This window comes from Anopheles maculipalpis, chromosome X (assembly GCF_943734695.1).
Source record: "Anopheles maculipalpis chromosome X, idAnoMacuDA_375_x, whole genome shotgun sequence".
In the NCBI taxonomy this organism is placed as follows: Eukaryota; Metazoa; Arthropoda; class Insecta; order Diptera; family Culicidae; genus Anopheles; species Anopheles maculipalpis.
This window is the reverse complement of record NC_064870.1, coordinates 7,801,893-7,826,566: the sequence shown is the minus strand read 5'-3', so window position 1 is coordinate 7,826,566 and position 24,674 is coordinate 7,801,893. Positions and strand designations below refer to the sequence as shown.

General features: G+C 46.0%; 3 protein-coding genes across 3 annotated transcripts in view; 2 read left to right on the top strand and 1 right to left on the bottom strand.

Moving 5' to 3' along the window:
* The window catches only part of LOC126561166 (prothoracicostatic peptides), a 244,615-nt gene that overhangs the window by 175,396 nt on the left and 44,545 nt on the right, over positions 1-24,674 (bottom strand). The window lies entirely within an intron of this gene.
* LOC126558937 (uncharacterized) lies at positions 15,560-21,737 on the top strand. The gene is made up of 3 exons (XM_050215030.1): positions 15,560-15,676; positions 20,718-21,113; positions 21,202-21,737. Exons 1-3 carry the CDS (start codon positions 15,562-15,564, stop codon positions 21,735-21,737), a joined length of 1,047 nt encoding a protein of 348 aa, XP_050070987.1. The 5' UTR covers positions 15,560-15,561.
* LOC126560037 (uncharacterized) lies at positions 22,919-23,971 on the top strand. The gene is made up of 4 exons (XM_050216201.1): positions 22,919-23,208; positions 23,356-23,591; positions 23,697-23,858; positions 23,933-23,971. Exons 1-4 carry the CDS (start codon positions 22,923-22,925, stop codon positions 23,969-23,971), a joined length of 723 nt encoding a protein of 240 aa, XP_050072158.1. The 5' UTR covers positions 22,919-22,922.

Below are 24,674 nucleotides of genomic sequence, written 5' to 3'. Positions count from 1 at the left end.
CAGGCGAGCAGAGAGGATAATCGATCCGGCTGGACCGGGTATAAGGTGAGAGCCAAACTTTCGCGTCAATATTGCACAGCACAGGACCCACCGTGCCCGCAAAGACTCGCGCAAAGGTGGAGTGAACAGAAGAAAAAAAAAAAAGAACGGCGATCACGGATAGCGTGCCCGGTTAGGAACTTTTAGGGTCGCGTGTAACTAATGCCTATACCCCAACGCTGGAGCGCCCCGTCTTACCGAAGCGTTCGCGATCGACGTCGCCAACCAAGAGCCGAACCTACTCATGCATTACGTCCTACCCGCTGATGCCTTTGTTAACCGCACCGAGCGGCAAAAGCGTGGGTGCATATAAGCCTTCTCTCCGGGAAGGCAACACCCCAAAACGCAGTGCTCGATAATTTCTTCTCAAACAGTTTTGCCAGATAACTCCCGTGTTGTCGACTCCGCTCTGCTGAGTGAAAACGGTCCATTCCATTCGCAAGATCCTGTTTTTTGTTTAATTACTTTAATTGCCATTTCATTTGGCCAGGCTCATATTCGCTTCACCAATATGCCAGAGCAGCCAGTTACACACATCGGATGACGTAATATTGCGCACGGCAAGGTATTCAGAGAACGCTACGGGCCACCAGGTTCTAAAGTCGGCTAAATCAAACCTAACGTTGCTGATCTGCTTGCACTAATTTGACAATCGGCTTAGCTCTATTACCGCTTTAACGTGCATGCCTCTGGGACGGGCAGCACGAGACGCGGCGTGTACGGTTGGAAATAGTTGTCCAGGCGATCCAGTTTCCGCCTTGCTGACCTTGAATGCTGTGCCCGTTCGGGCAGCTTGGAAACGTTCGCTTTTCCTTTCCCCAAATACGACATCCGAGCGCCAACTGGTCGGAAACAAGTGAACAAGAACTGGTAGCTGCTAACGCCCGCCAGATACCGCACCAGCGTGTGCGAGACAATGGCTTGACTGTCGTCGAATGCCGTCGCCAAGAAGGTAAGGCGCGAACACTGCCAACGGTCTCGAGGGGGACACTCCGGGACCAACGGCCTTCAACTCCATAACGCACAGCATCGGCGATGGCGTGCAGTCACCTCGGCGTAATCCACCAAGGGCAACCGGTTCCTTGAGGACGAGCCGAATGCTCATCCCGCCAAATGATTTACCTTTTTTTCCGGCGAATCTGAGGCCTGTCTGCGTGCTTCAAACTCACCGATCAGCACGGACCAGAATAGTTGAGACGACACTTGGGATCTCTAGCGCTAGATGTAGACGTGATTTGACTTTGAAGCCGAACTGAAAGTCACACACCATTTTGAATATCTGTGTGTGCATACCCTTTGTGTTTTTACATCTGCTTATATTTACTTTTCTTTCATCCTTACACTGTCTCGCTCTATCTATCTATGCGAGACATATACGGTACCGTCAACAGTGTCAACGGTGTCTTAAATCTAACAGAGTCCCTGCCGTTTTGTGCGCCATTTGCACGAAAACATACAGCGCACACACACACACGTGCGTACATCAAAGGCAAAGACTTTCTATCAGGGCCACGGACCCTTCCGGATTTGGACTCTCCGCACACCGATCCCATTCAATCATTCACTCAGTCAGTCAGTCAGTCACGCAGTCAGCTCAGTTCATTATCCCTCGGATCCTTTCTTTTCTTTATTTTCGGGTGTGTGCGTGCGTGTGTGTGTGTGTGTGTGTGTGTCGCTGCAACAAAGCTCAGTCCGCCATTCGCGTGCAGTTTCCATCTGATGGACATCCCTTTGCTGTCAGATTTTTGTTTTTTTTTCTCTCCCCCTGTTTGGTTCTTCCTGTTGGCAGCAGCATCAATGGCAGCCGTTAATCCAACCGTTGCCAATAAATGGGGTTGTACCAGAAATGCTGCGCAGGACTATCGGTGCGGCAGATCGCCAGACGCCACGGATCTCGGTTTGTTTGCGAGGCAAATCACCGTGATGACATTCTTGGGCTCTTCCGCACTTGGTGTTGCTATCTTGCTCTCCCTAGGCGTCGTACCGCTTCCACGTACGGCGATCGGGAGGAAATTATCAAGCAGATCAACAAATATACCCGTCACTGTGGCATCAATCTACAGTGCGCCCCGAGCGCCTCGAGCCGAGGCATTGATTCCCCGGCAAAACGACAAACAACAGCAGGAGTCAGCGCCGTGTAGAGTAACCCCGGAACGGTTGAACCCGAGCACGGAAAGCTAATCCTCCCGGTGGGATTTACCACGATCGAAGCTCCGAATGCAACGTATGATACCGGGAGCGTGATACACCGCTACGCTTCCTATCGCACACAGTTACCCTAGGCTATGGACGCTGTGGTTCATCACCATATGCCGGAGCAGATACATACACCACCGTACGTACAGAGCCACAGCAGAGCCAAGAGCATTGAAACGCAAAACCAAAAGGGGGAAATGATTGCCCGCTGTCTATTAAATGGCTCGATGATTCCCGCCGCACCGTATACCTCTCGGCAAGCTGAGGTGACGTGCAGATAAAGGCTTCAGCAGTCGTTTAGTTAATTTGACTCAGAAAGCAAATGATCCCGGGATGTCGGTCTTGTCGCACCGCCACCCCAAGGGCATCCGAAGTGGTTTTTGATGAAGTTAGGCATTGCAATTTAATCGTTTCCCCCTTCCGATTGATTCCGAGATCGTCGCGTACAGCGACGGCTCTGTTTAGTGCTTTTTCCGATTCTCTTTCGATATCTTCATGAGTCCGGTTTGTCCTCTTCGTACCACGAAGAGGAGATGATTTTATTGCGTGCCATTACGGTTTATTGCACTTTCACTCTCCGTTTTGGAGCATGAACTTGAAAGCGGAGAAGAACTTTTTCGCGATGTCTTCTGCTGTCCAGCATGTGGACTTCGTTCGGGGAGCTGGAAGTTATTGCACTTTCCCTCTCAATTTCACTTTCGTTGGAATGGGAGAAGTGAAATTGAGTCTTCTTATACATCAGCTGTTGGAACAGTTGTTCTGTTGGTGAGTAGGACTTTAACCTAAGGTTTGACGGGGCATTTTTGACACCTAGCAATTCTACTCAAACTTCACATTACTTCCACGAATAAATCCTGTTCTTGCACTCTTAACTTCGTGGGAAAAGTCATGGAAATTCAATGTCCGCTTCACCTTTCCTATTTATAATATCCATCGTCTAGATACAGGCTACGACAGCGACCCACCTATACCTGGATCACTTCCAGCGTATCTGGACAGATGCCGTATTGCCCGGGCCAGTGTCTGGGAAGCGGCGAAAGTCACTCGTAAAGGCACAATTTAGCAACTTAACGTTACCAACAGACCGGGACGTAAATCCTGCTCCGGTTACACACCCGGGAAGAAAACAATAATATGAAGAAGAAGAAAAAAATCGCTCACAAAATGTCCGTCCCAAAACGCTACTCGACGCAAACGCACAGTGTGCGGTGATACAAATCAAGAAATCTCCTCCATGCTCGGCATACACATTTCCGGCCGGTACTAGATGCCCTAAACCCCTCCACGCCGTTCTGCTCGGCATCCTGTTGCCTTTCCGCGTGCATTGTACAGCTGTCTGCTGTTAGGTATTTTAATTTTCGCCGATTTTGAACAGTCAGAACTTCGCCTTCTTACTGTTTTACACCGTGCCGGATAGGATGCGCTCGGCACCGGTATCAGCTCACCGCAGCAAGGATGCGTGTAAGGGATACCGGGCCGTATTTGCTGTGTACTTATTACACAGGGATAAATCTCCGCGCACCGCATCATTGCAACTCAACTGAATCGTCCCGTAACTCAAGTGCTGTTGCTCTCCCGTTCTTTGCACGAAAATGGAGATTTTTGTTGTTGTTGTTGATTCGGTGAAGGCACAATGAGCCGAGCGGACTAGTTGTTGAACGATGCTCGTTCACATCACCGGAGAACTGTTGTTGTCCTCCCGGTGTACTGTACCTGAGGCTCTGGGTCATGGGATTGCTTTTCATGGGTTCATGGGCTTCCACGATAGGCTCCACTGACAGTCAATGGTTCGCTAATCCTTGTTAGAATTTGTCGAGAGACAGCGTGATTCATTGCTGTCAGTTTTTGGGGTGCTCCAATATCTCATAGGCGCTTATGACTTATCATTCTTGGCCCATTTGGTTCACAGTCTCGATCAAGGACTTGCGCAAAGGACAGACAGCATGTTTACTGTCCTATTGATCGGTCTCGACGGATTAGTCGTTGAACGAATGCAGACAACGGTGCGAACAGTTTTGCCAGCTGCTAAAGGACACATCAGAAAAAAAAGAGAACGATGTCAAAAGTGAGGACTCTCAGCCTGACTCTCTATTCTATTTTTCTTTTCTCCAGTGTTGACTCATTCACACCTTATGATGAATAGCTTTCTGGAGTTTAAATCACACAAACCCATCCACAGATGGTCAGAGGAAATTGTTGAAAAAATAAGCACTTCTTCACGTAGTGAGGGCTGACTATGCAGCTACGTGGTGTCCGCAAGTCTAGTGAGCCATTCGATGGCTGGCGTAACCTAGAAGATTGCCAAGGAGCCCAGAAGAAGAGAAGCAATTCTTCCCCGGGCGAAAAACATCAAACCATGCCCACTGGAAGGGACGTTGTCACATACCTTCTGCATAGCTGAGGTAAAAGCAAATGCCGAACACCGCGTGTGTGGAGCCGCCATACTTTCGTTCGCGGTCAATCTGAAGAATTGTGATCCACATTATACGCCTCCATTAGTCGCGTTTTGGTTTGATTTACCCCCACCCCCCTCAACCCCCCAAAACACACAAACACACGCATTCAGTGTCCCGGTTTGAGGGAAAACCCGACACGAATCAGTTAACGAAATATGCACCAAAAACACCTTCCAAAAAGTTGTTGGCTCTTGCATTCGTCACGCTTTGCCAAACATCGATGTTGGTTCTGTGCTCCAGTTAGGTTGGGGAAATGTCTGGCTTCTGTCTTCAGTGTTTTTTATTTTTTATTTTCAATATCTCCCTCTCTCTCTCCTATCTTGATGTATCGCTTTTCTTTGGCTCCAATGAGCTTCAAGGAAATGAAGTTATTAATGAGTTATTCGCAGAGGCCTACCGTTTACCGTAACGCCGGGTGTTGCTTATGCGAACGTGCGTCTATTTAGTGCTAGTCCCGATGTGGACAGCAACGCTTACCATCGTCGCTGCAGCCTGATACTGTTTGCGGCCGAAAAGCGTACACATATACATGCCCCGGCCGTGTTTCCCGTGCCGAATGCTTACGCTTGAAGGTGGTGCAACGTTCAGCCGGGCTTTAGTAATCGCAATCTTGCACTGGCGATCGGTAAACGAATGCCGAACATTTTTACACACCTTCCTTTGTGCATGTTGAGCACAACGCATTTCAATTGAGCCGCTAGTTAATCATTAAACAGTATTTTGATTGTTGCACATTTGTTAAATCAATTTAATTAATTGTCACAAAATTTCGTGAGACGAAATATTGCACTAAAACTCAGCACATAAAATTAAGTTTATTTTTTACTAAGGTTGGTTCCGTCTGTATAATCAATTCGTTACCGAATCAATCGATCATTAAGGTGAGCCGATTCAATGCGTTTACAAGCAGTCAGACAGACAACGTATCACATTGCAATAACATGGATTTTATTTTCTTTTTTCCTCAATACAGTGCGTAACATAGTCATAGGAGCGCTTGTTTTTTTTTTTTTGCTACAATTTTTTAAATGAAACCAAGCATGGCGAGTACGATACAAAATGTAAATAAATAGATCAGTTACGAACGCTTCTGTCGTAGTAGATGAAGATAAAACCATTACACCAACTTACGCCTCAAAAACATTCAAATAAAGTATGCAAATTTTTGTTCGCAATCGGCCATCGAAAATCATTACGCTTTTAAAAGTATTCCTTACGTGAGTAGATCTGCTTGTCTCTCTTCACTGGTCTTGGAGGGTTTAACGTCTTAGTTTGGACTGGCTGCCTACATTTTTTGACCAGCCGTATTCGGTATTTGACAAAATATACTATACCACAAAAAATCGTTTGTGGTAACTTAAAAACGCAAACATTTTTGCTTGCAAACAATATTCCACAGTCCAAAGCAATCTTTCATAGAGGGGATTATAAACATGCGGCCTTACAAGCTGTCATGTAAATCGGGCGAATGAAAATCAATGCTCCCAATCCAAAATCCGATCCTTATGTTCAAAAATATAAACAGCCAGTCAAAAATCGAATACACAGCAGGTAAAAACATATGTGGGCAGCCACTCCAAACTATTCACATTTTAAATGAGTGACTTTTTTTTTTTGAATTTCTAATGTTCAGTAGATAGCAACAAAATAAGGCTGGAATTATTGCTCCGATGGTTGCGATTTTGCGCTTACACTAATAGTCGCAAAAACCACTCACAAAAACCTATTTTTACTTCGATTCTGTTCCAGTCCAGCGACTGAAATTTTATAATGAAGTTAAATTTCCTTATATCCATTATTCCCATCACACAGTCCGATACGTCCCAGAGAATCGGAACCGTTTTTTTTTTATTTTGTTCGTCAAAATTGGTCGCTTGGATTAATAAATTTGAATTGAACGATTTAATCATTTTCGTACAACGTTTGACCACCATTTGGTTGGCAAAAAATTCGTCTATAAATCATTTTTTATTTACCGAGCACAGATGGTTTCACAGTTGCGGTACACACTGTAAACTTGAGCAAGGAAACGTAACACAAAGACACAAATTGGTACAAATTCGCTTGTGACATACCGTGCCTAATAAAACTTAATAGCAAATGCATTCCAATTCCAACAACCGTTACAACCTCTCCTTCGCACACACACACACTGTACCATATGCGTGTGTGTGTGAATTTGTAACATAATTGCAATCAAATGCACAACTCATTCCCATACGAGGTCCATCCACAAAACGTTTTCCCAAAACGCGACCGACCCAATACTGATAGGGGGAGGAAAGCATGAAACTAATGCACGGTGGTGCAGTGTAGAAAAATGTGTTCCCCTATTTTCCCACCAGAGAAGTCCCCGAATGATGCTACATGAAGCATCCTCCTCCGCCCTCGTTAGATGGCTGTACAGGTTATAGGCCTGTGTCCCCCTTTTATTGCACAGCATACCGTGTGGTGTGTTGTGAGCATGGTAGAGGTTTCAGTTTTCACGCTCATACCTTCACAGCTGACGGATGTGGCGTACAGAGGTGAAGTATTGCCGAGAATAAATGGTCTGATTCGGTAGGACTTTCATCCTCATATCGGGATGTATGTTCTAGTACACTGACGTAGTACAAAGGAGTCTTTAAAAAGACACTGTCAGGTTCGTGGGTAGGTGAGATAGTTCATTGTATCAAATTGATTACGTGATCTATAGATGATGTACGACCCCTCGATCTATACTGCGAGGGTCCTTGCAACTGCTGCTAACGGAGATGGGATGCACAAGAAGTGGTGGTTGATGATCACGAAGTTCACATCCGCTTGTATTTGATGGAACTCGCGGACTGATGAACTGTGGGAAAACACGACAGATAACGTCATTTGGTACCGTACCGGTACCTTTATAGAACAGCAGGTGAGAATCAAAAGGGAAAACAGGAGGGACAAAAGTAAACATCTGAACTCTGATGGGTCTGAACTTCACTGATATAGACACCACATGGTTTTTTTTTTTTTGTGTGTGAAATATTTTCTCCTCTCCAATCAATCATACCTAAGCAGATACAAATAGTTACAATTTCTTTTCGATGCCTGAGAGCACCTCGTGGCAGGACTGCTCGGCTGTTTTGCAACCAATCTGCGCGGCTAAAAGATGGCCGCAAGCCTTCAAGACCTAAAAGAACGCCCGAAAAACGTCTAGCCATCTCCCAGCGCACAACACAATTGTGCTGCGCAGCAATTAGCAAAAGCCTACGGCCAATTAGCGATCCTTTTCATCGAGTTTCCTTTTTCCGCACTCTCCAACAACAACAACAAAAAAGCTAAACCCTGCCCAACCCTGTCCCCCGCGTGTTAGGCTTGTCCGAAACTGTAGCCCACACGGTTGTCTTAAAGTCTTAAAGGCAATTTTCGCTCTCATTAGGCCCGGGCTCTACGCAGAACACCCCCTGCGGCCTAAGCCTGATGGCTCAGGCACTCAGATTTTCGCCCGATCCCGTAATGCGTGTAATGAGGAACGAAAGGCAAGACTTGCCATCGTGCTGCACACCCGCTCCCAGCTCGCAGTGGGATGATCGATGCTTCGGGTGCGGTGATGCGGAAAACGATCCGGTCCGTTTTTCTGCGTAACTCGGGGTTCGGCGTTTGCTGTCTGTTTGATTTAAGCTGTCAGCGGGAATGCATCGGTGCGCGCTTTTTTGCCGAACGGAGAGTTTAAACTGCAGAATTCTTGAACCGATTAATTGCCTCCTCTTCATGTACGTTTCGTTCAAGTACGCTCCGGCTGAGTTCAACTGAGTGGGTTCTCTTTTCTAATGGTAATGGCTTAAAAGGTGAAAAGTAGAAAAATAGGGGTTCATAAGGCAAGCCAAGTTTGCGCCGATAAATTGCTTTGAGAACTGAAACATTGCCAGACATTAAGTCTGTGAACAGCTGAGTAACTTGCAGTGTCTTTAATATCTTGTAACAGATGATAAACAAACTTTTTGTACTTTAATTTTGGGCCTCTTGAATTCTTGGACTCTTTCACCAAAACCGAACCAACCCCACTCATGTGTCACAAATTACTTCACCTCGATCTTAACACGAGAATCTCCACCAGTGTCTTAAGGTCGCGAACTTCAAGTGGTGCTAACCCCGACACAATGACATTCGCAAGGCTCTTAACATATCTTGTGCTAAATGTTACCGTGAGAGTTCTTCGTGTCAAATACGGCTGAGCGACACTTTCAGGACTGTCAGAGGTATTCGCGAGATATGTTTTTGAGGTAAGTCGGTGTGACCCTCTCGCCGAAACAGCGGGAGTCCGCAAATCTCACCCCTCGTGAAGCTAGGATCGACGACGGCTTGCAAGTGTTACCTAGCAGATCCTTCAGGCTTGCCACAAGCACTACTCTACCGGTTACGGTTTCGAACGCTTCTCCGTTAAAATCTCGTGGTACGTCTTTGATTTCCCCCATTTTCCCAAGTACCGTTTTTCGTCAACCAAAACGGCTAGGACCACCCAGTTCTAGTGAGGATTTAAGTAAGGCTAGTCGCACGGAATTTATCTCCTTGCAGGTCCTGGAAGCTGTAGCTTTAGCGTAGCTCCAGCACACCATCAACCGTGTATTGTTTTCCGTATTGCATCCGCCCTCAGGTTCGGCGAAATCAGTACCGGATTGCGCTGCGGGTTGTCTTTTTTAAGCCTTAAATGGTGAAATGGTCGATCGACCGCCTCCACTGCTTGGTGGGTGTTCTGTGCTGCTGAGCACAGCGCGTCAGTGGCCACGTCATATCAACCCATTGTTAGTGATGTGATGCTTGATTTGACGATGATCCCGCATGGGAAAATAGATATCCATACGTTTATGGAAGGGTGGCATATGGATCGGATGGAAGACGTTTAATTTAATTCTTAAAACTTCGAATATTACATCCAATAGTTTTTGTTCTTCAATCGTAGTCCACGAGATCCTGGCTGACGAGATCTTTTCTTCAAATCTACTCCATTTTTTTTTTTTTTTTTGCAAAGGATGCACCGTGATTTCTTATCTATTTTCTCACGGAAACTTTAACCTATTCTTCAACAACAAAAAAAGGCCACACAAACTGCGCCGCACAGCAACAGTAGTCGTTGTCAATCCTCGTTCCTCTCGAACACTTCATTTGCAGTGGCATATTAATTTCGAAGATGAAAAGATTGTCTCGAACGGCAGGCTGAGAGGTGATTATGAGGTGAATGCTACACATGCACGCATCAGAACATGATCTAAACCGACCGATCTATGTTTCGTTTTACTCTATTCTTTCGCGTGGGTATTGTTGCACGAACTGTATGGAAACAAGACCGTCGAGCCAAGTGGTGTGTGTGTTCCACCACCGTTTTTCTGCCGGATACACACACAAAAAAACCGTCGCCCCGTGTAGCCGTGTGAGCGTTTCGAATCAAAATCATCCTAACACCGTTGACACCGACTCCTGCCTGTGTTAAACAGTGAACACGACCCCAATGCAAGTATCGCATTTCTTAGTCAGCAGTGTGAGGGCGCATCGAACACCGGTGCGGGATTAGCAAAATGCTTTCAAAAGTTGTGTCATTGCGTTTATAATAGAGCACACAGTTTGATGGAGGTTGGCCGTTGGCGTAAGTAAGCAAGGGTCCGCCGCACAGGTCTGACCTGCTGATGTACAGGTTATCCGTAAGGACCGAAGAGAGTGCTGCGAAAATGGCATTTAATTGATTGAAAACTTAACTCAATGCAATACTGTAAAAATGTAAAAATGAGGCCATGGTCAGGTTAAGGTCTTGCGCATCACTAATTTTTTAATTATTGTTTTGAGAACCACCCCTTTACTGATTTAAGTTTTAGGAAGAGATTGCTAAGTTGTTATAAAAGTTATTTTTTCTTAAATTTTTATGTGATTATATCTAATAGATACATCTAAAACACTAATTGGAAAACGGTCATAAAAGTGGGCGTTAGCTCGTATAATGATTGGATAATCAGTTCTTCTATCTACTCCTCGAGAACTTACTTGAATTTGCTCTAAAAATTTGGAGATGGGCTCTCCATTTGTGCCAAATTCCCATTCCCATGCAATTAAAATTCTTAAGGTAAAAAGTTATACAAAGACGAACCTCCCTAATATCCCGGTTTCAAAAAACATTTTCAAAAAAAATCAAAAGGCACTTTAATATCCCAACATTTCCTATTTTATAATCACTCAGCAATCAGCAAAAAAATTATAAACAAATATAAAAACACTTCTGTAATAACCGCTATAGGTTTTTTAACCCTTGACCTTAACTTTTTTTTACATTTCTGTGCATTTTACGGTATAAACCAGATGAAAGAAGATTTTTTTAATTTCCAATATGACGGCTCCTTGCCGTATGGCCGAGAAAAAAAAAATTCACAAAAAAAACAAAAACAGAACAAAACTGACGGAGACAAGACTGCTCGCGACAGTCGTGGGCAACATTGTAAAAGGGTTAAAACGCAGCGCAAAGGCTGTGTTCTATGAAACATCGTACAAAACAAGTTGGATAGGGTGCTCTGTGACCCCTGTCGGTTGTGGTATGGGAATTTCATTCGTTTTTTGTGTCAACTTTACTTCACTTTTGCGACTTAAATTTCGCAAAAACTAGATCAATTACAATCATACAGTTTCAGTGAGATCTCTCTAAGCTGCCAATTTTAATAGACTTTATCTTTACAAAGCTCCAAAATATTGTCGACTTAGAGAACATTTGGGTACAAATACCGTAAGGTGCCCGAACACGATACGATTCTTTGAAGACGAATCTCACCCATACCACTACCAACAGCTCCTATAAATCAGATTCGCTAGCCTCACTGTTTTGATTGCTGCTGCTGCTAAATAAAAAGCGTAAGCGAATATATTTTGTTTCTATTGTTAAAGTGCGGATAGATGTTTGAGACAGTTGTTGCAAGATTTTTGTTAAAAGATTTGGAGAAAAAAATTCGCCATCCCAACTCGAATGTACCAATAACTATAAAAAAGATTCACTGTCAGGTAAAACACGAGTAGGGTGCGCCTCGTACCTATTTTATTATTATTATTTTTATTTCATTATGGACAGCCTGGCCATATTGCTCACGTACCCATATGCAACTTGGAGAATTAACTGAGGCAATAATGTTTGCCTCAGTGAGATACAATCTTAAGAAAGATTATACTGTAATTGAAAAAAAAAATGCGTAGATTTATAGACACAAAGTCTCTCTACAGTATACAAAAAATAAATCTGCGACATGAAAACAATGTTTTTCTCGTACGAATTGGCAACACGAAGATGCACAGCATGGGTGGGATCGCACACAAAAAAAAATGTGATCTGTTCGATGTGTTGTCCGAGACTGGTTGCCCGTGCGCCTCCATGTAGCTCACGTCTTGCTCGATGCTTGTTAGAGCGCAGCCTCATTGTGACATAGAAGTGAAAACGACCCGAAAGCATAAAAGCTCTCGCGTGAAACAAAATGAGCAATATTTCATGAAACTTTTCACGAAACGTTTCATACATGCAGCTTTACCTACCAGTTTTGTGCTTTTTATTGCACTAACAAAAGGGGGTTAGTTTTTTGTTGTTGTTTTAAAAGCTTTTTTCTGTTGCATTCGTATGTGATAAATTAGTGATATTTTTTTATTTAATTTATGTTATTTTCATTCAACAGCATACAAATTCAATTATACTTTTGCAAAGCAAAACAAAAAAAAACAAAAGGTTTGCACCCGTTAAGGTAAAGAGTAATGCAACACCTCGTCACAACGGGGTAGTGAACTATTATAGTCGGTTTCTGTTGCAACAACGTAATCTTTCATAGTAAAAACTGATTGCGTTAGAATAAGCAAATACAAGCTTAAAGGCTACGGCTTTCTCAAAACACCACTGCAACGTTGAGTCACCAAAATCATTGGCATAATTTCCGATCAGAAACCCCCTTCCCTCCCTCCCTAAATGCAACATGCTCATAAATTAAGCCATAACCATTCTGGCCTATTGGTTGTTTTGCTATTTTACCATCTTTGTTTTTCACTATCCATCGTCTCTCTTCTCTCTTTTGCACCGGTTACACCGTTCTGGTTTCATGATAAATTCAAAATTTACTTTGTTGTGTTTGTGCGCGTGCAAGTGTGTGCTTTTTTGTTGTTGTTTCAAGTCATTTTTTGCACCCACTCATCACCTCATCCCTCCCCGACAGTCACCCACTCTTGCTCCATTTCTGCTTGTGTTACTTTCGTTCGATTTTTGTACCTTTTTTTTTTGGTTGTTTCCATTCGCTCGCTCCATCGCCTCCGATGACTAAATGGCAACACAACGGTGCACCAAAAAATCCGCACGCGCACAAACCATGAGCGTGAACGAAACCAATGCTGCGCAACTGGTACCATTTGGCGCCATGGTGCTCTACCAGCTCCGTGGGCAGCGTAGCCGACCAAACAATCAGCCGAAGACGTAACCGTATCGTCGGTGTGGCGCTTCCATACGGTAAGCCATCTTCAGTGCGCACCGGTGGGCCGGAGACGGAGGTGGAAAGGGTTGTTTGGTGCAATGTAATCGAGAGAGAGAGAGAAGCGCTATAACGTTGGTAAAAGAAACCGAAAAGCTATTGGATTTTAAAACGGCTACGGCCTCCCGCCAAAAACGTACCCCAGCGAGACACACTAGACGAGGGAACGTAGAGTCGGTCTGCCTCTTATGTCACATGGCCACGAAAAAAAAGCGCTTTGCTTTCTTGCTGTTTGCTGGTGGTGTTGTTGAAGGTGCAGAACAGCACCAAACCTCCACAAATCCTCCCGTACTCTTATTTGCCTTCTCTCTCGCTCGCTCGCACCTAAGTAATGCCACACTTCATTTTGCGTAGCCTGGCTGAGCCGGGCCTCAGTGAGCCCAGGACACACAAGCAGCAGCTCTCATAGTGTGTGCTTGGAGTATAAGTGTGCACAGTTTGCTGGAGATGCACTTTATAGATCGCACGCGATCAAGTATACCAGGGGTCGGCAATGTACGACCTCCGAGCAAATATCGGTAGGACTCGCAGGGAACACAAGATCTCATCAGCGAGTTGAACATTTGTTGGTTAGTTTTCTTCTTTGTCTGGTAAGGTCTTTATGAGAATCGACATCAGCCGTGTCCTGGTTACCTTGGTATGACAGTTTATTGCTTCTTCATCTCGGAATCCTATTCGGATTCGATTCCGAAAGTTACAGTGCGCTCCGAAACTGATGTTCACCGACCAAAGGTGAAGATCCATTTTGCCCATCATTTTAACGAATTTTAGAAAGCAAAACTAATATAATTCACTCCAACAAAGGACTACTTTTTAATTTTCAAATATATATCTGTCTTAGGTCTACTAAGTTAGAAAGACACAGCATTGACTTTAAGTTTGATTTCCTTTGCAACCTTTAAAACTAATCCATCGACTTGGTGGTACTTAGCTGCCCCTTTCCAAGAAACGTGTGCCGACCCCTGCAGTGTATACCAATACGAATTAAAACCGCTCTGTCCGTTCATGGTGGCACGAGCGCTCTCTCAACACCTCCACTAAGAAGAACAAATCCGCACGGCTAGCCGGGATCCGTAGTTCCCCCCCAGTAGTATATGGAAGATAAGTGGTATACAGGTAGAGAGAATATTTGTATGACTTAAATTTAAAGTTGGTGGGATTTTAATAAAATCGCCAAGAGCACGTATATCTTCCTCCAAGTAAGGATTCCTTTATATCCAGCCTTTAGGATATCGTCGATACGCAGTAGAAGAAAAAAAAAAGCTAAGCTCAAATACAACAGACTTTACATCCAGTTCAAATGACGCATGCAAAACAAGATCAACTTCACACCCTGCTGTTCTGATTCTAATTCTAAATGCTGGAGTGATATATTGCCAAGCACCCAAACACTCCCATCATTCTCAAGTTGCCGGACATCATTTGTAAGTTCCTGGGAGCGCCACACGCTTGGGGCCGCTGGGACTGATGTTCAAATCTAAAAAAACGGGGAGTGCTGTCTGTCCTACACCTCCTGAGCCACCTGTGCCCGAAAAGGACGGCAGCAAAAGAGCTCCCCCCCCCCCCCCACACACACACACACACACTCTCAGCAGAGCATAGAGAGCCTCAATGTGCGATACTGTGCGCGCGTGAGACAGCCAGCCCAACGATGCCGAAACTCCACGCTCGGAGCGTGTACGGAGCAGCTCCCACCATCAAAACAACAACAACAACAAAAAACATTGAAAATACCCCCGCCGAAACATAACAACAACAACGGTTCGAGCGAGCGAACCACGCTGCCGTCTGAAGAAAGTGAAAAGTGGTTTTTCTCATTCATTTGCGGCGTGCGGCAGCAGGAAAAGTAAACTACGTCAGATTGGCATAGTTCGTTGGAACGGTAACATCGCGCTGTGGGTTCCTGGTGTATTTCGGGCTGTGTCGACGGCGGTTCGGTCGGTCAAGAACGTTACGTCCGGTAGAATCGTTTCGTACTGTGTGTGACACAATAACGGGCGCGTGTTGTGTTTGTTGTGTGCTGAGATGTGGTGAGACATCGTGTCCACGTGCCGTGCAGCGTTAAAGCCCTTTACCGGTATACCCTGGTCCACCGGAGGACCAGAGCGTCCTGCCAGTGGAACAGAATAGGTCTTATTTTGCTTGTTGGATGAGAGATTCAACATCCAAGATCATCTCACAGTAGTGTATGCTAGAGCAAAGCTGGAAGTCCTCCTGGTATCAAACCCATCTCCAGCGTGCCGGTTGTAGTAGTGGCTCGTCTAGAAAGGCATCACACACAGGACTTTTTTTTTTGCGCCCAGCACATCAGGCAGCAAGCAAGGGAGGTTATGCAACCGGCTTAAAGTGAGCGAACTCAAACGTGTGTGTGCGCGATGTGTTACTACCGGTTCACCTGTGTCCTGCTGGTCGTCATTGCTTCCCGGGTGGACGGTGACAGCAGGTCTTCCAAATCCACAATCAGCCACCATCAATCAGCGTCTAGCGATGGTAAGTCGGGACAGCTACCCGTCACGTTGACGGTGCAAGAGAACGGACTGAGAGACCCGAGAGCCGAGCGAATCCTATCACAAACAGATCCAGATTTACTGGTTCTTCAGTAGAAGTTACTTTCTCCAGTCTTCAAATCACTTGGCGTACTGCGTAATCACTTCAACCACGGTCCCAACAGATGAAGTTGCCGTACACACACTAATCGTTGAGCCGTGCTACAGAGTAAATGTTTACGGCTACTGGGAACACTTTGCCAAACCCCAGCAACGTTCGATCGTATGCAATTATTCACTTCATCACTTCAAAAATTCGGAAGTGTTGGAAGTGGATAACCATCTCTGAGCAGCTTTCTTCAAATATCGTGTCTAGGCAATGGCAGCTTCACTTCAAGCTGATGTTGGGGGGTTTGCCTACCCCATGCTCCAAAACCGACTAGCTATTTTGGGCCTCACGGTACGGAAGACAGGCCCCAACACCGCCCCCCCCCCCCCCCCACCTAACTTCCGACACGGAACATCAACCTTCCCCGGCCGGGTTGGGCGCTTGATACCCAGGCACAAAACAGCAAACACAGCCTCGGCGGATGGATGTAATGGAGTAGAGGCAGTTTCATAATAGGCAGGCTGGTGTGTTTGTGTTTTTTTTCTTCGTCTTCTTCTTACCTTCCTACAATGCTCGCCGATGCTCGCTATTGCCCACTTGGTGGCCTCTTTCGCTCTTCCCTTTTAGCGCCGTGCGTGCGTATGCATCTCTCGCCATTCGTTCACTATCGCAACCAGCCGGCCATTTCTATTTCATCCATACCCAGTGTTTTGGTGGGTTGTGAATGGTTTTCTTTCTTACTGCTGGTTGTGTCTTGCCTACTACCAGCACCAGCCGTCCGTCATCTGTCCAGCCTGTCCCGGTATCGTAACCATCACCGTCCGGCGCGCCACCCCGCAGACGAGGGCGTGCGATTTTGGGAAAACGCACTCTCCAAAAACACTTGGCCGTAATAGGCGGTAGATTTGTTGCGTGCACGACCCCACGCCTTGGGATGGATGCCCCGGCAGAGGCTTTTTCGCCCATTTTCTCGCGCAGGTGGACATGAGGGCCGGGGGGGGGGGGGGGGGGGGGGCAGCGATTGTGTTACGTTAGACGAGGCGTGTAAATCATTCACCGTCTGTGACGCGATCAATCACGTTCGAAGCGTCTCTCTATAAACGGACAATCTTCTCCCGGGTAGGGAGACCTACCAGAAACGGTAGTACACTTCAGAACCGATTCGCTGCACCGGACCTTTTCCGCTATCCGCTAGGATTTTCCGCTAGGAAAACGCGCATTATCCAAAACGGAAAACCGTACACTGGATGCTCTCTGCGCTGCGGGTTCGCTGATTCAATGGCTGCAGGCTCATCTGCTCGTTATGGAGAATGGCAGACGGTGCCTGCCATAAATGTACATCGCGTGGACGTGCACCATACGCCATAATAGATTGCTGCAAACGCAGTACAGTTGGGCCCGTTTGGAAGTCGTATAAAATTGTCATCATCAACTCAAGAACCAAATCAACAAAACATCGGATTCGCGGCTCCAACGTTGAAGTCGCAAGAGCATCAGCAAACTACGGCCACCACTACACCGAAAACCCTCGCCAATAGCTCTAGCAACAACAAAAATGTAAACCACCACCGGGACCTTCGTATAATCTGCTTTGTCTGTAGGCTAGGTTCTCATATTGCTCCTATTTTCCAACAAACACACCAAGCACCTCCAAAGCCAGATCTGTGGCGTTTTGTGGTTTTCTATTCTCACCCACAGTGGTAGCGCTCCTACTCTTATGTGTCGGCTTATGTACACGCCAAGTACCCAACCGTCTCCTGCGCCCCATACCCATTGCCAATAGGAGACACCCGTCACCGTAACGATCGCTCTGCCAAGCTTCCCTCCAAACTTTACTGCCCCAAGTCTCTGGCGTCCTCTGCACACCTTCTCACGTTTTCTGGGGGACCAATTTTCTCAACCTCAAACTTCAGCTTAATATGTGTGTTTGTATGAGAGTGTATGTTCTACGGTCATATACTGCCTGTTGATTCAATTGTACTGCTGCTGGTGCTGCTGCTGCTGCATAATGCCAAATTGGGGTTGCATTTTGTTGTGTGCATTCACGTAAACGAGGAAAACATGGCACCTTTGTGAATGCTGAAAACGAGCACCACAATTACGGTGGGTTAATATTTGTACCATTTACCCTTGGCCCGGCGGTCGTTACTGTTGTGTTGGATGTTGGGTATACCTCTTGGGGCCGTGCTACGATGCATAGAGCATCCATTTGTTGTTTTTTTGCGGGAAGTAAGTGATCACTCATTTCCGATCTTCACTCAGTTCCGATCATAAGGCCATACGGCACACGACAAGTAGGCCCAAGCACAATCTTCAGCTTCAATTAGACACGTTCTGACGAACTTCTTCAGTCTAGCAGCAAATGCTCAAAAATCGTCTTGTATTTTAAGTTAGCATTCTGACGTTGTCTACCTTTCGCACCAGGAAAGGTTCTTTCCATTAATACTTTACACATGAAAATAAATGATTTTTTTGCCGGAAACAGTGAATGTTGAACTCAACGCCGCAGCCACCAACTCACCAGACACTGCCACGGAGCGCGGCAAATCATGCATGCGAAACAGGTTTCCAAGCCCTCCACACAAGACTAGCTAGGCGACCCAATCGATCGTTCTAAATTCAATGCGACCCGCGAGAACTTAACGGTGTGTGCCAGTTACTTTCGCTTTTCGCCTGTACGCCGCCACCATTTTTTTTTGTTGATGCTGCTGGTTGCTCTTTTCTCTTCGGGCACAAACAGAGCTCGTTTGAATAGCCAGGGTTGGTGCGTATGGCGGAAGTCAGCGTTCGAATTTGCGCCCGGAGAGTTCAACCACAAAACCGAACCACCGGAGCACGGTGAGCTTTAACCTTGAGCGGTTCGAGACGTAAAGTTCACCATCCCAGTTTGCTGCTGAAGAGTGAAACGAACTACGAGTCGTACGCTGGTACAACTCGGATCGCTATCAATTAAGATGGAAATGAAGTTGAGGTTTAGCTAATGCTTCGACAATGCCATGGAACATTGCAGATATCTGATTGAAGCCAAGTAAGACAAAGTCTGGACATAATCCATCAATTCTACACACTTCGATAGGCCCCGAAGGCTTGGTCCTTAGTGCCTCTTTGTTGCCGTTGCCAAGTACAGAACATTGTAGTCCAGCAGTATCTCTCTGATGTCGTGGAGCTGTCGTAATTTGCGTCAACTCTACCTGGACCAACGTCTTTTCCGCATCCGTGTTTAAACCAAACAAACTTTTTGTTTATCTAGACAACTTACGAAGTCGGGATACCTGTATTCTTCACTGTTTCGTGATTTCGTGCTCGAACAGCGTGGAGCTTATCCGACGGCCATGTTCGTTGCCAATTTGGTTAGCGCGTGCGGTTTACCGTGTCTTGATTTCTTGGCTTTCCATTTTGTTTTTTTTTCTTCTTTTTTTTCTTATGCTTCGGCGTCTACTTTTGTCTAGTCGATTACCACAGTTCTAGCGAAAAGAATTGCGCAAACAAAAGCAGCTAAGAAGAAGGAGGAAAAAGCACACGATCGCTTCGAGTTCGATGCCTTTCGCCCGGCGGATGGCGTTGCACAATTCTCGATTTGGTTTCGGTGGATCGCAGGCAGGGCCAAACAAATTCGTAATAACTACTACTAAATAACAAAAACAAAAAAACGCAACCAAACGGTTACACAGCAACGGTGTTGGTGTTGAGGTTGAACGAATATTATGAAGCCGATGCCTATTCGCTTGATTAACGATCTGCACCGAACCGTGAGGTAGAGGGTGTTTTTTTTTCTTAAGAAATTCCCTCTTCTAGCACTATTTCGTTGGGCTGGGACAGTTCTGTCAAACTTCCTTTTTGCCACCGGTAAGGGTGTGCTCCATTAAGCACCTTGCCCAGTGATTCGGAATTACTTAACGCATGCCACACTAATACGTTCAGGGTGTGCCGTCGCCCCAAGTGTACGAAACGGTACCGTATCGTGTGCTGCTCCCTCCTGCAGCTCGGGTCCGCTCAATCTTTCGACTTCCCTATTCCTATATCTCGCTGTGCCATAGGGATGGATCAGTGAGCAGCGTTAATTAATACATAAAATCATTAATATAATGTTCGATACATTTTTTGCTTTTGTTATTAACGCACATTCGTTTATTATACCCTTTCCGCTGCTTGGTACAGATTTTCCCCCCCACCCATCCCAGTCTCTAGGAAATATGGGCGAACTGTCACCATCAGGTGGATACTCTCAGCGTTCGCACAAGGGCCGCACAGCGTTTACGTCACGTCACGGCGGAGTGAGAGACGCCGTTCTATAATTTTTGAGCTATTAGTCAAACTATCAAGGTCTAAGCCATTCGCTTATTAGAGCGCGGATTACCGGCCTTTAGTGAAGTAGCGATAAGCTACTGGACGCTGGGCTGGTTTACATTATCTAGAAGAAGAAAAAAAGTCGCGCCTTTACTTCCATCCATTTTTTTTTTGCGAGTCTTCTATAGGAACCGATAAAAGGCCTTCAATAGCCCTCGCTGTCTAATCTTTAACCTCTCTAACGCGAACCCGATTGTTCAAGACACCTTTGCAACCGGCCGTTGAGTAGTTCCTCACTGTCGCAGCAGACATTATTTTCGAAAGTACCTTTCTCTTCATCTTTCTGCTTAGTGCGTATGGACACTGAACGAGTCTGATACTTCAGAATAAGTTGATCACTCGATAACGACTCTTCTAAGCCTACGCACCCCCCCCCCCCCTCCCCCACCCACCAAACGGACAACACGACATAGCAACTTATAGCAAGCTTATCTAAGCTACTACCGTACTCACAATTCCATCCGTATCTCCCACCCCGAACTGTCACCAAACCGCCCAAAACGAGAAAAAGAGATATTGAACACCAGTATGAAGTAACGGGCACGCAACTTCACTAATTGCCTCCATTTTTTTTTTCTTCATCCACCAGAGTCATTCACCCCACTGGCGCTGTTCGGTGGCAATCTGTTTCCTGCGGACGTTCCCACCGATGAGCAGGTTTTCGCCCCAACGCTACCGTTACCGGAAAAACAAGTTTTAGAGTTAGGCAACCTGCGCACGGACATCGAGGCAACTTCCGTGAGCAGCCGCAACGGCGGCAGCAGCAGATCTCAGGCCCAGTCGGACGTTGAACATCATCCGGCAGCCCAAAAAATCTATCCCACCTTTTTCCGCAACATACCACCGTTGGGCCACTCCCGACCGTACTACCAATCGACGGAAGCGGCCATCGAACAGCGGTTTAACAAGCTGCGCACGGGTGTACCGACCGCACCGGAAATCGCTTCGCCCCTGCTCGGTTCGGGTGATTTTGGCATTATCAAGGGTAGGCCACTCGCCGAATAGGGCGCCATTTTGTGTCCCATTGCTAATGGTTGGTCCTACTACACGCTACCATCTTCCTTACCCCCTAGGTGGCACATTCTACTACGACACGGACGTCCCGGGCAAAGGGTTCGTGGACGATTTCTACGGCCTTGGCTATAGCGGCAACAATGGTCACGGTCGGCCCCAGCTAGCGTACCTCGTCCAGAAACCGCAAAAGGAGGAACAGTTCTCCAATTTCCGTGACTTTGCGGACATTAACATCTCGAACGATCCGGCCTATTCGCATCATGTCCCACTGTACCTGGGGATGCATGATGCCGATGGTGCTCGGAAACCTCCCCCTCCCGGGATCCCATCGTCCCTGGCACCTGCCACAGTACCTGAAACTACCAGCACAGCCGGCGCAGTGAAACGCGAACCGGACAATATACTGGACGAGCTGCGCTCGTTAGACGAACCTCCGCAGCCGAACGGCAAAAGTCGACCGCGGATGCACGAGGGCAAGGCGAAAAAGGAAACGCTTTACGAGCGGAAAAAGCGACCTAAGGCCACGAAGAATGTCACCAAGGGAGCGGCTGCGGAGCAGTCGGAGGGAGAAGATTATATGGTGGCATCTAGCTAAACGGTAGCGGCTCTTGGTTTGGTTAGCTTCGCCAGCTGGTCTATCAGGCCTCCCTGCAACGTATTGGCAGTCATTACGGCAAAGAGTCCTGCCGCACATGCAAAAGTAGTTGTCTCCCTTGGGGCAATCATGAGCTAGCATGATAGCCTTGTTTATTAGTAATTTCCGTTTTGGTTTTTATGTTTGCAATCGTTCCAACAGTTTTTTTTTTTGATTATTTTGTTTGCTCCATTACAATCATTCTCATCATGGTGGAACAGCAAAATAAACATACGCTCACGTTCGTCTTCATTCACATTCATTAGCATCATTAGCTCACCATTATCATCATCTTGTAGTCACGTTTTCATTTTGAAACAAAAGTAAAAAAAAAAGACGACATCGCTCTTGGTGTCAATCAAGCGACATCCTGGCTGGTGTACATCGCCACACTAGAAGAATTCCAGTAGAATAGCTCTGCTCTCAACCTACCGCTTCCGTTCAGGCGCAATTCCCTTCCTCAGACCATCACTGCAAGTTGGCCCCGATTTTACATGGTGGCTATTTGGAGGCCGTAGGCAGTTGGAGACAGACGGATGGTACTGGGTGTGGAATCGTATAGTTGTGGGAAGTATCTTCCTGAACGAAGCTAAACTGTGTGCTCCAACATGACATTGTTGAATAAAAGTTTTACCCTTAAAAATAAGCAGGACCATGCGTTTCTTCCTACTCTACATACCGCTTTTGGCATGGTAGCCTGACCCAAAACCCGAACAAGACTTGATGTAATGCTCCCAAAAGGGAGAATCATCTGCACATCCCACACACATACACACACACACACAAGTATACATTCAAGGGACACAATTCTGGGCGCAGCAAGGTGTGCTACGCGAGTGTATAGAGACACGCAACATGCATTCTATTGCGCAGGTCTGACCTCTCTGCAAAAAGGAAGACCCTGTCAGCAGCACACTGGCAACAAGCATCCTTTTTAGCGACCAGTACCAGCAAAACATCAGTGCGTGCAAATTATGTTTACATACCGTACCCAGGACGGTTTGGAAGGCTAGCATCGTGTCCCAAAACGCTCTGACGAGCAACGCAACTCCTTACACAGCTTGCACCAGTGCACAGTGTCATCAAGCTACGTGGACTACTTGGTGCGAAGACTGGTCCCGCCAACAATCAAGAGCCTGTTCCGCTATGAACGTCAACAGCAGTGGCGGAGGTAGCAAGAACCAACCGACCAGCACCAACATCGGCAACCATCACACCTTCAATACCAACAGTATTCTCAGCAGCAACGCCAACAATCAACATTACGCCAACAGCAATGGGCAACAGCAAACGCTTCGTATCAGCCGCAGCAGTACCCGCAAGAAGCCTTTCCACTTCATTTCCAACATGTGGAAGATGAAGAAAATCATCAAGTTTGAGGACATTATGTTCCATCGCGAGATGAACTGTCGTGCTAGATCGGAACCGTCAGGTGTGTATGTGCGTGTATGTGTGTGTGTGTGGGTGATCCTTCCATTACACAAACTGCGTGACAGAGGAAGACTGCTTTACTGACAAGTGTAGTTTAAAGTTCGCCGTTTCTAAGCGTCCTACGGTTTGATGTTACACCTCTTTACAGTCTCTACCTACAACTGTACCAGCAAGGGCTGCCAGCGGAAATCCTCACCCTCGTTCTCGATGCTGAGCCTGTCGCCGGGCAAGTTCCAGAAGTCGGACGAGCTGGAGGTTACGCGGCTTCGGTTATCGCGGAACGATAACCCCTTCGTACAGAAGGTCCTAGCGAGCCGGGACAATGTGACCGACGTTATCGACGACACCGAGTCCGATGACGCGATTCTGATATTAATGTCTGACGTACGTATTCGCTGCATTAGCGGCTAGGTTCCAGCGCTACTTGGTGCTAATCTACTAACATCCACGTTCTCTTTACTTTTTGTGGTTTGTTGCACCCGTGTGTAGGAGTTTAATGGCGAAACCGAAACCGATCCACTAGCGTTGCCGCAGGTCCACGAACACATGATACGATCCCCACCGCCGACATTTTGGCCCCGTTCGCAAAAGACTGTGTTTAACTTTGGAGGCGAAGATCGAACGCAAATCGGAGCGGAAACCATTTCAGGGGTATGCTATGACTTGTTATAACCGTACTAACCGCTTTACTGTTGATGACATTCTGATATCGCACTCTTTTGCAGGGTTCGAAACATGAACGAGCGAACCAGTGCAACTACTAAATAGCAAACCGGTAGAGGTTCTATTTCTATGGTACTACTAAAAAGCGACAGAGAGAGAGAGAAAGAGAGAGAAAAAGTGGGACAATTTAAACAGATGTAGATGGAGCGGTACCTTACGCAATTCTGCAACAAAAAAAAACACAAATGCAATTACTGTACGGGAAACACAAAAATGATGGAACGTACACAAAATGTTCTTATTTTAGCTAACCAGTTAAAGCATCCAGTTAAGAAGAACGGTAAACTATGAACATTTTTTGTTTTCCTATAACTTGTTACATCGTTTATTAGTCAATATATATAAGTGATTTGTTTAAGCAAACCAATATCCATTCTCTTCGGCAGTGCATATGGTATACAGGGTGTTTATGAAACAGATTTCTCTTTATGATTTTTCTTCTCAAAACCATTTAGCGTCACATGTCACTGATCAGTGCTACTTCTAGTTTGGGAATCTTATTACCCATTGATATATCTATGTTGTTGATATGTGTTACTGTAAGCATATAAGCCCTGTACTGTACAGTATTTCAATTGTTTAACGCCACAGTTAAAATCCTCACAAAGGCTTTGACATCCAACAGATTACTGATGTGACGGCAGTTCCATGAAAATTGGGGTAATATTCTTACACATGAAGCAGGAATGGTTTGAGATAGCAGTACTTAGCGATAGTACTTAAAAGAAAGTTGTTTTTATACAT

Bases quoted from the DNA above. Each gene is read 5' to 3' on its own strand.
- LOC126558937 (XM_050215030.1), top strand. From the start codon at position 15,562: ATGTGTTACTACCGGTTCACCTGTGTCCTGCTGGTCGTCATTGCTTCC. The intron at 15,677-20,717 runs GTAAGTCGGGAC...TTCATCCACCAG, and splicing joins TCAATCAGCGTCTAGCGATG to AGTCATTCACCCCACTGGCG. The intron at 21,114-21,201 runs GTAGGCCACTCG...CTTACCCCCTAG, and splicing joins TGATTTTGGCATTATCAAGG to GTGGCACATTCTACTACGAC.
- LOC126560037 (XM_050216201.1), top strand. From the start codon at position 22,923: ATGAACGTCAACAGCAGTGGCGGAGGTAGCAAGAACCAACCGACCAGC. The intron at 23,209-23,355 runs GTGTGTATGTGC...ACCTCTTTACAG, and splicing joins TGCTAGATCGGAACCGTCAG to TCTCTACCTACAACTGTACC. The intron at 23,859-23,932 runs GTATGCTATGAC...ACTCTTTTGCAG, and splicing joins GAGCGGAAACCATTTCAGGG to GGTTCGAAACATGAACGAGC.